Below are 14,415 nucleotides of genomic sequence, written 5' to 3'. Positions count from 1 at the left end.
CACATACACAAACATATATATATATATATACACATACATACATTATGTATGTGTATATATATATATATATATATATACACATACATACATTATGTATGTATATATATATATATATATATATATATATATATATATATATATATATATATACACATACATACATGTATGTATGTATAATATACTAAAAAATTATTACAATTATAGTAGAATAGTACGCTTTCCTTCCGACGTTTTGCTTAAAACAAAACTAGAGTGTTGAGTTTCTCTCTTAGTCATCGCCTCTACCATAAACAGACGTTTATTACCGCTTGTTGATCAGCTGTTTGTACTTTCCTTTCAGAAAAAAAAAGTGTGTCAAGTCGGGGAGGAAATCCTCAGTATAAAAAGCCAGGAGGCGGCGGTGTCAGCTGCACGTGAGGAAGGACTAGACGAGAACAACATGGTGAGTTTATTCTTGATTGTGCAGTGCAGAATCTACTGTATCTGTTCATGTCACTTCTTCTCCTGAGCCGCTGCACACAAAAGGGTGAGGGTGTGCCAAAGCATGCAACTCCAATGTTTTGTCCGCGCTATTATTTTTCTGACAAACTCCCCACACGGCCGCGCTGTTTTTAAATCAAATGGCTTGAAATTTCTCATACAGCTCACCGCACTCCACCCGGAGCTTGAGGGTGTTTTACCGAATTACATTCAAATTTGGTACACACTTTTTGGGGGCGGACAAGCATGTGTGTGTCAAATCAGAGCGAGGTTAGTCATCATGCAAATTGGCTTTGCACATAATTAATCGGCTTAGGGTGAATTATTCATTTTTAATTTTACTTTAATCTGGCAGCTCCTAAGTGACAATATACGATATTAATGTACAAAACCCAAAACCAGTGAAGTTGGCACATTGTGTAAATTGTAAATAAAAACAGAAAATAATGATTTGCAAATCCTTTTCAACTTATTTTCAATTGAATAGACTGCAAAGACAAGATATTTAATGTTCAAAATGAGAAACTTAATTTAGTTTTTTGCAAATAATCATTAACTTAGAATTTAACGGCAGCAACACATTGGCATTTTTACCAGTGTGTTATATGATCTTTCCTTTTAACAACACTCAGTAAATGTTTGGGAACTGAGGAGACCATTCTTTTAAGCTTTGCAGGTTCAATTCTTTCCCATTCTTGCTTGATGTACAGCTTAAGTTGTTCAACAGTCTGTGGTCTACGTTGTCGTATTTTAGACCTCATAATGCGCTACACATTTTTAATGGAAGACAGGTCTGCACTACAGGCAGGCCATTCTAGTACCCGCACTCTTTTACTATGGAGCCACGCTGTTGTAACACATGGCTTGGCATTGTCTTGCTTAAATAAGCAGGGGCGTCCATGAAAACGTTGCTTGGATGGCAATATATGTTGCTCCAAAACCTGTATGTACCTTTCAGCATTAATGATGCCTTCACAGGTGTGTAAGTTACCCATGCCTTGGGCACTAATTCACCCCCATACCCTCACAGATGCTGGCTTTTGAACTTTACACCTAAAACAATCCGGATGGTTCTTTTCCTCTTAGGTCCTGAGGACACAACGTCCACAGTTTCCAAAAACAATATTAAATGTGGACTCGTCAGACCATAGAACACCTTTCTACTTTGCATCAGTCCATCTAAGAAGAGTTCAAGCCGACGGAAGCCTGCGGCGTTTCTGGGTGTTGTTGATAAATGGTTTTCGCTTTGCATAGTAGAGTTTTAACTTGCACTTACAGATGTTGCGACCAACTGTAGTTACTGCCAGTTCTTTTCTAAAGTGTTCCTGAGCCCATGTGGTGATATCATTTACACAATGATTCTTTTTGATACCTGAGGGATCAAAGGTCCGTAATATGGGGGCGGTATAGCTCGGTTGGTAGAGTGGCCGTTTCAGCAACTTTGAAGGTTCCAGGTTCGATCCCCGCTTCTGCCATCCCAGTCACTGCCGCTGTGTCCTCAGGGAAGACACTTTACCCACCTGCTCCCAGTGCTACCCACACTGGTTTAAATGTAACTTAGATATTGGGTTTCCCTATGTAAAAGCGCTATATAACTATAATTCACTTCACTTCACTTCAATGTCATTGCTTACGTGCGATGATTTTTCCAGATTCTCTGAACCTTTTGATGATATTACAGACCGTAGATGTTGAAATCTCAAAATTACTTGCAATAACTTGTTGAGAAATGTTGTTCTTAAACAATTTGCTCACACATTTGTTCACAAAGTTGTGACCCTCGCCCCATCCGTGTTTCATGGAAGCTGCTTTTATGCCCAATCATGGCACCCACCTGTTCCCAAGTAGCCTTTTGACCTGTGGGATGTTCCAAATAAGTGTTTGATGAGCATTCCTGAACTTTCTCTGTCTTTTTTGCCACTTGTGCCAGCTTTTTTTGAAACAGATCACATTCCAAATAAGCATTTATTTGCAAAAAATAACAAAGTTTTCCCCTTCGAACGTTAAGCATCTTGTCTTCAGAGTCTATTCAATTGAATATAGGTTGAAAAGGATTTGCAAATCATTGTGTTCTGTTTTTATTTACCATGAACACAAGGTGCCAACTTCACTGGTTCTGGGGTTTGTACAATGTGTTGATGACGCAACACTGTTCTTACTGGAAAGCGCCTCAAACAGAACTTCCAAGAGTGTGTAAAAGGAAGTAACGTACAACGATCCCTTTGCATAATGTTCACGTTTTAACAGTTCTCCTTTTTTTTTTTTTGACAATTCATTTTAGAGCGGAGCGGCCGGCACAGACAGCAGCAGTATGCAAGCCCACATATTCATTTTGGAGAGGCAACGACAGGAGGTGATTTGATGATGTATTTCTTTGTATGCCGTGTTTTTTATACTGGAAGGACTCATGCTAGCACTTTATCAACGTTTGGTAGCACAAGTTGGCACTTCAAATATTATTATGAGGTCATATTATATCTTCTTGTTTCTCTCAGCTCCTGACTATCAATGAGAGGTGGGCTAAGGAGTACAGGACCATGATGGCCCACTACCAGAACAAGGTACACGCAAGTCACATGACCCTTTTAGTCACTTCAACCGAACCTTTCATAAGCGATGGGAACATTTTATGCCATTTAGTTTTTTATTTTCAAGCCTTGTATTTGTCCACCAGATGGCGCTATTATTTCCCATTCAAAGCATGCACCAAAAATGTTTCTACTTTTTACTGCTTTCTGTAAGGGTGCCGCTACTGAAATGAATATGAAAATTTGGAATGGTTCATATTTCTTTTTTAATATGCTTTTTTTTTTTTTTTTTTTTAATATGTGTCTATAACTTTTATCAATTAAAAACGGTACAGTGTTAAAATCCTCTATAGTACAATTAATGTGTAATTCAGGTTGCAGTAACTGTACAATGACTCAAATAAAATGGAAAAAAATTGTGTTTATAATATTTTTACAGCACTTTTTTAAATACATTTTGCCCTGTTGCTTTATTGTGTCAAAAAAATAACAATGTGACTGCCAATTATCGTCTCACCATGGGGCCAAAAAAATACTAATACCAACAATACTACTACTACTACTAATAATAATAACATTCCTTGAAATATGTTTTGATGAAATGATACGTGTTTTTTTGTTGTTGTTTTTTTAAAAACTGGTAGGGTTATGTAAGAAGATGTTGCTTTGAGCTTGTTTAAAATATATGATTCATATTTGAGAATGATAATGTCAAGTGTACTGAAATAACAATAATATTTACAATATTGTTAACAATAACAACAATAATGATGACAATATTCCTTGAAATATGTTTTATTGAAATGATTTGTGTTTCTTTTCAATCATCTGAGACATGTTCAATTTAAATTGTCAAACGGTATAATTTATGTTTGAAAATAATAATAATAATTATAGTAATAATAATCATTAAAATATTTTATTGAAATGATTTGTGTTTATTTTTAATCCAAAAATGGTTAACATTATGTAAGAAAATGTTCAATTTAAATTGTCAAACTATATAATTCATGTTTGAAATGTAAGAACATGTTGCTTTGAGCTTGCTTGAAATAAATTATTCATATTTGAGAATAACAACGTCAAGTGTATTGAAATAACAACAACAATCATAATAATAATAAAAATATTGGTAACAATAATAACAATAATGATGATTATATTACTTGAAATATGTTTTATTGAAATGATTTGTGTCCATTTTCAATGTAAAAAATTAGTAACGTCATGTAAGTACCTTTTTAAATTGTCAAACTACAGAATTCATGTTTAAAAATAATTGTTATTATAATAATAATAATTATTAAAATATTTTAGTGACATTATTTTTGTGTATTTTCAATCCAATAACTGGTAACATTAAGTAAGAAACATTTTCAATTCAAATAGTCAAACGATGGATTCATGTTTGAACGTATAATAATAATAATAATAATAATTGAAATATTTTTGAAATTATTGCTGTTTATTTTCAATTTAAACAACTGAGACATTTTGAATTTAAATTGTCAAACTATATAATTCATGTTTGAAAGTAATAATAATAATAATAATAATAATAACCCGCCTTCTGCCCGAATGCAGCTGAGATAGGCTTCTGCATTCCCCGCTACCCCAAAAGGGAAAAGCGGTAGGAAATGGATGGATGGATAATAATAATAATGATAATAATAATCATAATCATCATCATCATCATCAAAACAATGATAATTTGAATATTTTTTTGATTTATTGGTGTTTATTTTACATTTTAAAACACTGGTATCTTTATGCCAGACAATTTAGCCTTCAAACAAAAAAAAATAAAGAATAATATTTTAACATACTCATACTATAATAATAATATTAATAATAATAATAATAATAATAATGATGATGCTATGAAAATAATGACAATAATATTCCGTGTGCTATGTTTTATTCAAATGATTACCATGTTTTTGTCCAAAAAATAAAATAGTTATTTTTATTTAAATATTTTATATGATGTATTTATTGCAGTTCACTCTCAAACTGAACGTTTGAGTGTGAGATTTTGTTGAAAAAAAATTACATTATAGAGAATATAATGCTTTAAAATCTATGTTGACCTAATGACGATATGAAAATGAAGATAAGGAGGAACTACATTTCGTGGACATTCATTTTGTTGATATCACAATATTATGTATGACAATATTGTCATCGCAGTTGTTGGGAAAGTTGAATGTTTCAAAAAGATCATTATTGTCATTTGCTTTGTTTGTTGTTTTTAATAGCTTCAAAGTCTACAAGCTTCGTTACAAAACTGCAACAACGTTGGGCCAAAAACGGTTAAGACGGTCAAAGAATCAGAAAAGAGTCAGGTAAACACCGCAGGACTAGAAAATAAAACATAGTTATTTGTGAAGTTTGTCAATGAAAACGCCTTGTTTTGACTCATTTTAGGCCTCCAACTGTGACGTACAAGCTGAGCTGCAGAAAGCCAAGAGCAGAGCTGACCAGCTGCGGGTGCAGAACTGCACTCTGACCAGGAGAGGGCAGCACCAGCAAGAGGAGATCAACAGACTCAACAAGGTGAACACACAAGAACTACTAAGTCTTTGGCAGAACTAAAGCAACATTTTTAGCATTTTGACTTATGAAAAACAATGTTTAGACAGGCTTTATGATCTATCTTATACAGAACTGCACTATTCAATGATATAATGTGAAAAAATGACATTTTAGTCAGCATCGGAACCGTTTATTTCAAATTTTTTTTTTTTTTTTTTAAAACTTCCAATTTATGTCTTTTTAAATGTTAAATCTAAAACTACTCAAAATATGTGTTGGCCCACCTTTGGCAGCCTTATTTCATTGTATTCATTGTAAAAAGTTCTAAATTTGAATAAAGATGACTAATTTGAGTTTAATAATAATAATAATTATTATTATTATTCTAATAAGAATAATAATAATTGTTTTTTTTTTAATGGTTGGTGTTTATTTTCAATTTCAAAAACTGAGACGTTTTCAATTTAAACTGTCAAACTGTGTAATTCATGTTTGAAAATAATAATAATTATAATAATAATCACTACAATATCAAATTTAAATGATTTGTGTTTATTTTCAATTTTAAACATTGGTGACATCGTTTAAGAACATTTTCTTTTTAAATTGATAAACTGCCGAATTCATGTTTGAAAATAATAATCCATCCGTCCATCCATCCATTTTTCTACCGCTTATTCCCTTTGTGGTCGCGGGGGGCGCTGGTGCCTATCTCAGCTACAATCGGGCGGAAGTTGGCGTACACCCTGGACAAGTCGCCACCTCATCGCAGTGGAAATAATAATAATTATGATAATAATAATCATTAAAGTGGGCTTCACGGTGGCAGAGGGGTTAGTGCGTCTGCCTCACAATACGAAGGTCCTGCAGTCCTGGGTTCAAATCCAGGCTAGGGATCTTTCTGTGTGGAGTTTGCATGTTCTCCCCGTGAATGCGTGGGTTCCCTCCGGGTACTCCGGCTTCCTCCCACTTCCAAAGACATGCACCTGGGGATAGGTTGATTGGCAACACTAAATTGGCCCTAGTGTGTGAATGTGAGTGTGAATGTTGTCTGTCTATCTGTGTTGGCCCTGCGATGAGATGGCGACTTGTCCAGGGTGTACCCCGCCTTCTGCCGGATTGTAGCTGAGATAGGCGCCAGCGCCCCCCGCGACCCCGAAAGGGAATTAGCGGTAGCAAATGGATGGATGGATGGATTTTATCGAAATTATTTGTGTTTATTTTCAAACTGGTAACATTATGCAAGAAACATGTTTCATTGGAATTGTTAAACTATAGAATTCATGTTTCAGAGTATAATTAATAATAATAATAATAACTATAATAGGGCTTCACGGTGGAAGAGTGGTTAGTGCGTCTGCCTCACAATACGAAGTTCTTGCAGTCCTGGGTTCAAATCCAGCCTCGGGATCTTTCTGTGTGGAGTTTGCATGTTCTCCCCGTGAATGCGTGGGTTCCCTCCGGGTACTCCGGCTTCCTCCCACTTCCAAAGACATGCACCTGGGGATAGGTTGATTGGCAACACTAAATTGGCCCTAGTGTGTGAATGTGAGTGTGAATGTTGTCTGTCTATCTGTGTTGGCCCTGCGATGAGGTGGTGGCGACTTGTCCAGGGTGTACCCTGCCTTCCGCCCGATTGTAGCTGAGATAGGCGCCAGCGCCCCCCGCGACCCCGAAAGGGAATAAGCGGTAGAAAATGGATGGATGGATGGATGTGGCGACTTGTCCGGGGCGTACACCGCCTTCCGCCCGAATTCATATTTGAAAGTATAAAGTACTGTGATGAGAGGGCGACTTGTCCAGGGTGTACACCGCCTTCCGCCCAATTGTAGCTGAGATAGGCACCAGCGCACCCCTGGGACCCCAAAGGGAATAAGCGGTAGAAAATAGATGGGTGGAATAATAATAATTATAATAATGCCCTGTGACGAGATGCGACTTGTCCAGGGTGTACGCCGCCTTCCGCCCGAATGCAGCTGAGACAGGCTCCAGCGACCCCAAAAGGGACAAGTGGTAGAAAAATGGATGAATAATTATAATAATAATAATCATTATAATATTTCATTGACATGATTTGTGTTTATTTTCAATCTAAAAATTGGTAAAACTTATGTAAGAACAATTTTCCATCTGAATCGTCAAACTATAGAATTCATGTTTGAAAGTATAAAGTACTGCGATGAGGTGGCGACTTGTCCAGGGTGTACCCCGCCTTCCGCCCGATTGTAGCTGAGATAGGCGCCAGCGCCCACCGCGACCCTAAAAGGAATAAGCGGTAGGAAATGGATGGATGGAAAAATAATAATTATAATAATGCCCTGTGGTGAGAGGTGACTTGTTCAGGGTGTACCCCGCCTTCCGCCCGAATGCAGCTGAGATAGGCTCCAGCGACCCCTAAAGGGACAAGCGGTAGAAAATGGATGAATAATAATAATAATAATAATCATTAAAATATTTTATTGAAATTATTTGTGTTTATTTTCAATCTAAAAACTGGTAACATTATGTAAGAAACATGTTTCATTTGATTTGTTAATAGAATTCATGTTTGAAAGTATAAAGTATGAAAAAAAAGTAAACATTTCTACTTTGTCGGCTCCTGCCAGGCTTTGGAGGAGAGGCTTCAGCCAGCGCGCCCCCTGGAGGACAGCAATGGGCTTACACCAGAAGTATGGCAACACCAGGTTAGCATTAGCCGCCGTAAACCTTTAAAAAGTGCGCCTTTCCGTGTCTTCATGACATGTGTATGTGCAGGCGGAGGTTTATAAAGAGGACTTTTTGAAAGAGCGAAAGGACAGAGAGAAGCTCCATCACAAGTACGTGGAACTGGAGAAGAAGTGGACGAAAGCGCACGACGAGCTTTACCGCCTCAAATCACAGGTATTTTTTTTTTGTTGCGTAAACTAGATATTCTCAGACTGTGGTACGCATAAAACACTGATTATACGTGAAATGTAAAAAAAAAAACATTTTTTTTCCACAAATGTTGTTGAACATACCTCATACATTACCTTAGTACGTGTTTGAAGCTAAACTTTACCTTAGTTGTTGCCAGTGATCCGTCAGAAGAATAATGAATGGAAGAAAACCGTAGCATTGTTTTTAAAAGTGGCACAAACGAGTAGCTGAATGGACACCAGGGGGCGACATTGCACAACATAAACCAGGGGTCACCAACCTTTTTGAAACCAAGAGCTACTTCTTGGGTACTGATTAATGCGAAGGGCTACCAGTTTGATACACACTTAAATACATTGCCGGAAATAGCCAAATTGCTCAATTTACCTTTAAAAAATAAGTCTATATGTATAAAAAATGGGGATTTCTGTCTGTCATTCTGTCGTACATTTTTTTTTCCTTTTACGGAAGGTTTTTAGTAGAGAATAAGTGATGAAAAAACACTTAATTGAACGGTTTAAAAGAGGAGAAAACACGAAAAAAATTAAAAATTAAATTTTGAAACAGTTTATCTTCAATTTCGGCTCTTTAAAATTAAACCGAAAAAAAGAAAAGAAAAACTAGCTAATTCGAATCTTTTTGAAAAAATAATTTATCCAACATCATTAGTAATTTTTCCTGATTAAGATTAATTTTAGCATTTTTATTACATGTTTTAAATAGGTTAAAATCTAATCTGCACTTTGTTAGAATATATAACAAATTGGACCAAGCTATATTATTAACAAAGACAAATCATTATTTCTTCTACATTTTCCTGAACAAACATTTTAAAAGAAATTCAAAAGACTTTGAAATAAGATTTAAATTTGATTATACAGATTTTGTAGATTTGACAGGATAATTTTTTTTTAAATTTTAATTATATATTTGAAGAAAAATTTCACTAATATTCTTCGTCAAAAAAACAGAAGCTAAAATGAACAATTAGCGGTAAATTAAAATGTTTTTATTATTCTTTACAATAAAAAAAATACATTTACTTGAACATTGATTTAAATTGTCAGGAATGAAAAGGAAGGAATTTTAAAGGTAAAAAGGTATATGTGTTTAAAAATCCTAAAATAATTTTTAAGGTTGTCCATCCATTTTCTACCGCTTATTCCCTTTCGGGGTCGCGGTTTTTTTTTTCTTTAAAATTGTCTTTCTGAAAGTTATAAGAAGCAAAGTAAAAAAATAAATGAATTTATTTAAACAAGTGAAGACCAAGTCTTTAAAATATGTTCTGGGATTTTCAAATTCTATTTGAGTTTTGTCTCTCTTAGAATTAAAAAATGTCGAGCAAAGCGATACCAGCTTGCTAGTATCCCATCCATCCATCATCTTCCGCTTATCCGAGGTCGGGTAGCGGGGGCAACAGCCTAAGCAGGGAAACCCAGACTTCCCTCTCCCCAGCCACTTTGTCTAGCTTGCTAGTAAATAAATACAATTTAAAATATAGAGGCAGCTCACTGGTAAGTGCTGCTATTTGAGCTATATTTAGAACAGGCCAGCGGGCGATTCATCTGCTCCTTACGGGCACCGCGTTGGTGACCCCTGACATAATGTCTGTCACCGGAAAGCTGGATTCAGTCAAAGCGGGGGTCTTCAACTAACTTTTAGATACGAAAAACAATACAATATCATGTACTTATAACAACAACAAGAGATTTTAAGAAGTAATAAAAATGTAGAGTATTTACCTTAGAGAGGGGACTTCTATGGTATCTCCTTCCAGCTGCTTCTCCGTCAAACACACCATCAGCAGCCTCTCCGTATCGTCATGGTTGAATGTCCACCGTTTGGAAATGTTTTAACATTCTTGGCTGGCGTTAGACTCATTCTGCTTCAGTATGGTGCAGACTAGCAGGGTATCAGCGGGGTCTTAGAAAGTCTTAAATCCAATAATTTGAATTTAAGGCCTTAAAATGTCTAAAATTCTCCTAAAATCTCATGAAATGTCTTAAATACGATTTTGAAAGGTCTTAAAAATCTTTGGAGGTTACTTTCATTCCAAACATTCATGAACTTCAGCCTCGCTTTGAAATGTTTCGATTTTTGAGGACGCTAAAACATTACGTCTGATTTTACTTTGTTGTTTTTTCCGTATGCATGTGAAATGGTCTTAAGTTATTTTTAAGACGGACTTGAAATGTCTTAAATTTGACATGTTGAAACCTGCAGAGACCCTGGATAGGATCCAACTGCTTTGCCAGGTTAGCTGGCTACACGCTGTGTCATGTTTAAGGATGTTTTTCTTTAATTCAATAATTATCAACAATTTCTTCTCTTTCGTATGCTTGGGAAAACAAAGCAATGTCGCTCTCTAGCTATAAGCTAATGCTAACGAGTAAATCTTACTGGGTTCACTGGGACTTTTACTATGATAACTAATTTTTCGTTTTCAACTTAAAGCATAACAGTTATCTGAGAGAAAGCTCTTATCTCAAAATAGTTAAGTTAATACCTTAACTTGAGGTATTACCTTAAGTTAAGGTAATACCACTAATACAAACCCCGTTTCCATATGAGTTGGGAAATTGTGTTAGATGTAAATATAAACGGAATACAATGATTTGCAAATCATTTTCAACCCATATTCAGTTGAATATGCTACAAAGACAACATATTTGATGTTCAAACTGATAAACAATTTTTTTTTGCAAATAATCATTAACTTTAGAATTTGATGCCAGCAACAGATGACAAAGAAGTAGGGAAAGGTGGTAATAAATACTGATAAAGTTGAGGAATGCTCATCAAACACTTATTTGGAACATCCCACAGGTGTGCAGGCTAATTGGGAACAGGTGGGTGCCATGATTGGGTATAAAAACAGCTTTCCAAAAAATGCTCAGTCTTTCACAAGAAAGGATGGGGCGAGGTACACCCCTTTGTCCATAACTGCGTGAGCAAATAGTCAAACTGTTTAAGAACATCATTTCTCAAATTGCAATTGCAAGAAATTTAGGGATTTCAACATCTACAATCCATAATATCATCAAAAGTTTCAGAGAATCTGGAGAAATCACACCACGTAAGTGGCATGGCCAGAAACCAACATTGAATGACCGTGACCTTTGATCCCTCAAACGGCCATGTATCAAAAATCTCTAAAGGATATCACCACATGGGCTCAGGAACACTTCAGAAAACCACTGACACTAAATACAGTTGGTCGCTTCATCTGTAAGTGCAAGTTAAAGCTCTACTATGCAAAGCGAAAGCCATTTATCAACAACATCCAGAAACACCGCCGGCTTCTCTGGGCTCGAGATCATCTAAGATGGACTGATGCAAAGTGGAAAAGTGTTCTGGGCTCTGTCAAGTCCACATTTCAAATTGTTTTTGGAAACTGTGGCCATTTGTGTCCTCGGGAAAAAATAGGAAAAGAACAATCCGGATTTTTATAGGCGCAAAGATGAAAAGCCAGCATCTGTGATGGTATGGGGGTGCATTAGTGCCCAAGGCATGGGTAACTTACACATCTGGGAAGGCACCTTTAATGCTGAAAGGTACATACAGGTTTTGGAGCAACATATGCTGCCATCCAAGCAACGTTATCATGGACGCCCCTGCTTATTTCAGCAAGACAATGCCACGCCACGTGTTACAACACCGTGGCTTCATAGTAAAAGAGTGCGGGTACTAGACTGGCCTGCCAGTAGTCCAGACCTGTCTCCCATTGAACATTTTGAAGGCTAAAATACGACAACAGAGACCCTGGACTGTTGAACAACTTAAGCAGTTCATCAAGCAATAATGGTAAAAAATTCCACCTGAAAAGCTTCAAAGATGTGTCTCCTCATTTCCCAAACTTTTATTGAGTGTTGTTAAAAGAAAAGGTGATGTAACACAGTGGTGAACATGCCCTTTCCCAACTACTTTGGCACGTGTTGCAGCCATGAAATTCTAAGCAAAAAAAAAAAATGTTTATGAGTTTGAACATCAAATATGTTGTATTTGTAGTGCATTCAACTGAATATGGGTTGAATAGGATTTGCAAATCATTGTATTATGTTTATATTTACATCTAACACAATTTCCCAACTCATATGGAAACGGGGTTTGCAAATCGCTAAGTATCTTAAATGCTAGCATGGATATGTTATTATTGGTCATGTTTTTATTTACTTCTGCGGACCCCCAATTGAAGACCTCTGGTTTAGTAGAAGTTGGTTGTCCGAGCTACAAATCAATCTAATTGTTAGTATTTTAATTATAATTTTTATTTATGATTGATGTAGTCTGTCTGCTTTTTATAGGCCACTTGGACCCGCCTTCTACGGCCCGTCGTGGACTGCAACTGCAAGCAGGCCGAGCAGCGCCAAGCCCGAACGCAAAAGCGACAACACCCGTGGGAGAAGACGCCATGTTTGAAATAATCAACTCTCCCGAGTGAGAGAATTTAGGGATCTCTGGCGCCCTCTAGTGTCCCTTCACGAACTGCACGTTTTTAACTTTTAAAGTGTCACGTTTACAGCGCTTTTAATTCCCGATTGCAAACACTTTTATGACTCTTGAACAGTCCAAGACGACGTCTGCGAAGGCTTTCGTGGACTTTATTGGCAAAGTCAGAGCAGCAATGTGTTCATTTCATCAGATGATTGTCAATTAAAGTGAGCGCCTCGTAAAAAAACCTAACAAAAAAAAAAAAGTGTGCCTTTTCTGTGAGACACCATAAATAGTCCTGGTGATAGTTGAAAAATAAAATAATTTACAAAGGTGTCCTAGCAAGCTGCTGCCAAATGTGATGTTATGTAAAGCCCTGATCCCCGATAAATAGGTTAAATACATTCCACGGGGCTCCGTTCTCGCATCGAGCAGGAATACATCCGTTGGTCAATAGAAGGCGGGGTTTGTGTGCTCGATGACGCAGCGGCGGCAGTGGCGGCGCACGAAGCGTAGGGCCTCTGGCGCCACCTCGCACTCCTGCACGTTGAGGAGCTGCAGCTCGCAGCAGTTCGCCGCCAGCGCCTGGAGCCCCCGCCCCGTCACGCTCTCGCACGCCCTCAGGCTGACCCGCCGCAGCCCGCCGCAGTACATGGCGAGCTGCTCCAGGCCGCCGTCCGACACTAGCGGGCACTTGCCCACGTCCAGAGACTTGAGCTTGGGGCAGCTGCGGGCCAGGTGGCCCAGGCCGTGGTCCGTCAGCCCCTCGCAGCCCCGCGCGTTCAGGTAGCGCAGCTTGGGGCAGTAGCGGGCCACGTAGCGCATGCCCACGTCGGTGATGCGGGCGCAGTGGGCCACGCTCAGGTAGCGCAGGCAGCCCTCCAGGCGGGCCACCTCGCGCAGCCCGAAGTCGCCCACCAGCCGGCAGTCGCTGAGGCTGAGCTCCCGTATGGACGGGCAGTGGAGGGCCAGGTGGCGCAGGGCCTCGTCGCTCAGCCGGGTGCAGCGGCGCAGGTACAGGTGCGTCAGGCGCGGGCAGTGCGTGGCAATAGTCCGCAAGCCCTCGTCCTCCAGGCAGAAGCAGTCGGTCATGTCCAGGAAGTGGATGGAGATCTGCTGGCCGTGAAGCGGCGACAGCTGCAGCGACGCCTCCTGGGTCAAACTGATGCACGTCACCTTGGAGCAGCCTGCAGGGGGCGCAAAGCGGTCTTTACTGTAGCCTAGTGGTTAGAGCAGGGGTTGTTGTAACTCAGGGGCAGGGAACCTATGGCTCTAGAGCCAAATGTGGCTCTTTTGATGACTGCATCTGGCTCACGGATAAATCTGAGCTAACACTGCTTAACGCAATAAAAGTGTTAAAAATAACGTTCAAAATATTAAACATGCTCATGCATTTGAATCCATCCATCCTTTCCTACCGCACTTGTTCAAGGAATTGCATGATTTATTTATTATTGTTTTTTTTAGGGCTTGCCCTCCTGGGGGTTCTTCAGACCACCAAGCACCGACATGAAAGCCTGTTTCAGGGTTACGATATTTTTTT

At 38.3% G+C, this 14,415-nt stretch overlaps 2 protein-coding genes across 3 annotated transcripts in view; one reads left to right on the top strand and one right to left on the bottom strand.

Moving 5' to 3' along the window:
* The first annotated feature begins 308 nt into the window (after positions 1-308).
* Positions 309-13,217, top strand: LOC133569372 (TNFAIP3-interacting protein 1-like). Its single transcript, XM_061921655.1, has 8 exons — positions 309-442; positions 2,762-2,833; positions 2,976-3,041; positions 5,267-5,353; positions 5,436-5,564; positions 8,150-8,227; positions 8,298-8,423; positions 12,746-13,217. The coding sequence occupies exons 1-8, from the start codon at positions 440-442 to the stop codon at positions 12,863-12,865; spliced, it is 681 nt and encodes a 226-aa protein (XP_061777639.1). The 5' UTR covers positions 309-439; the 3' UTR covers positions 12,866-13,217.
* Positions 13,023-14,415, bottom strand: part of si:dkey-192l18.9 (F-box/LRR-repeat protein 7) — a 53,240-nt gene continuing 51,847 nt past the window's right edge. For both annotated transcript variants that reach the window (XM_061921651.1, XM_061921650.1), the window contains exon 4: positions 13,023-14,059. In XM_061921651.1, the coding sequence (XP_061777635.1) occupies positions 13,323-14,059 (737 nt within the window). In that variant the 3' untranslated portion in view covers positions 13,023-13,322. The remainder of the gene's footprint in view (positions 14,060-14,415) is intronic.

This window comes from Nerophis ophidion, linkage group LG15, assembly GCF_033978795.1.
Source record: "Nerophis ophidion isolate RoL-2023_Sa linkage group LG15, RoL_Noph_v1.0, whole genome shotgun sequence".
Taxonomy (NCBI): domain Eukaryota; kingdom Metazoa; phylum Chordata; class Actinopteri; order Syngnathiformes; family Syngnathidae; genus Nerophis; species Nerophis ophidion.
Note: the sequence above shows the minus strand (reverse complement) of the source record. Positions and strands in the feature narration are given on the sequence as shown.

Coding starts and splice junctions, on each gene's coding strand:
- LOC133569372 (XM_061921655.1), top strand. Junction 3,042..5,266: donor TGGCCCACTACCAGAACAAG/GTACACGCAAGT, acceptor TGTTTTTAATAG/CTTCAAAGTCTACAAGCTTC. Junction 8,424..12,745: donor TTTACCGCCTCAAATCACAG/GTATTTTTTTTT, acceptor TGCTTTTTATAG/GCCACTTGGACCCGCCTTCT.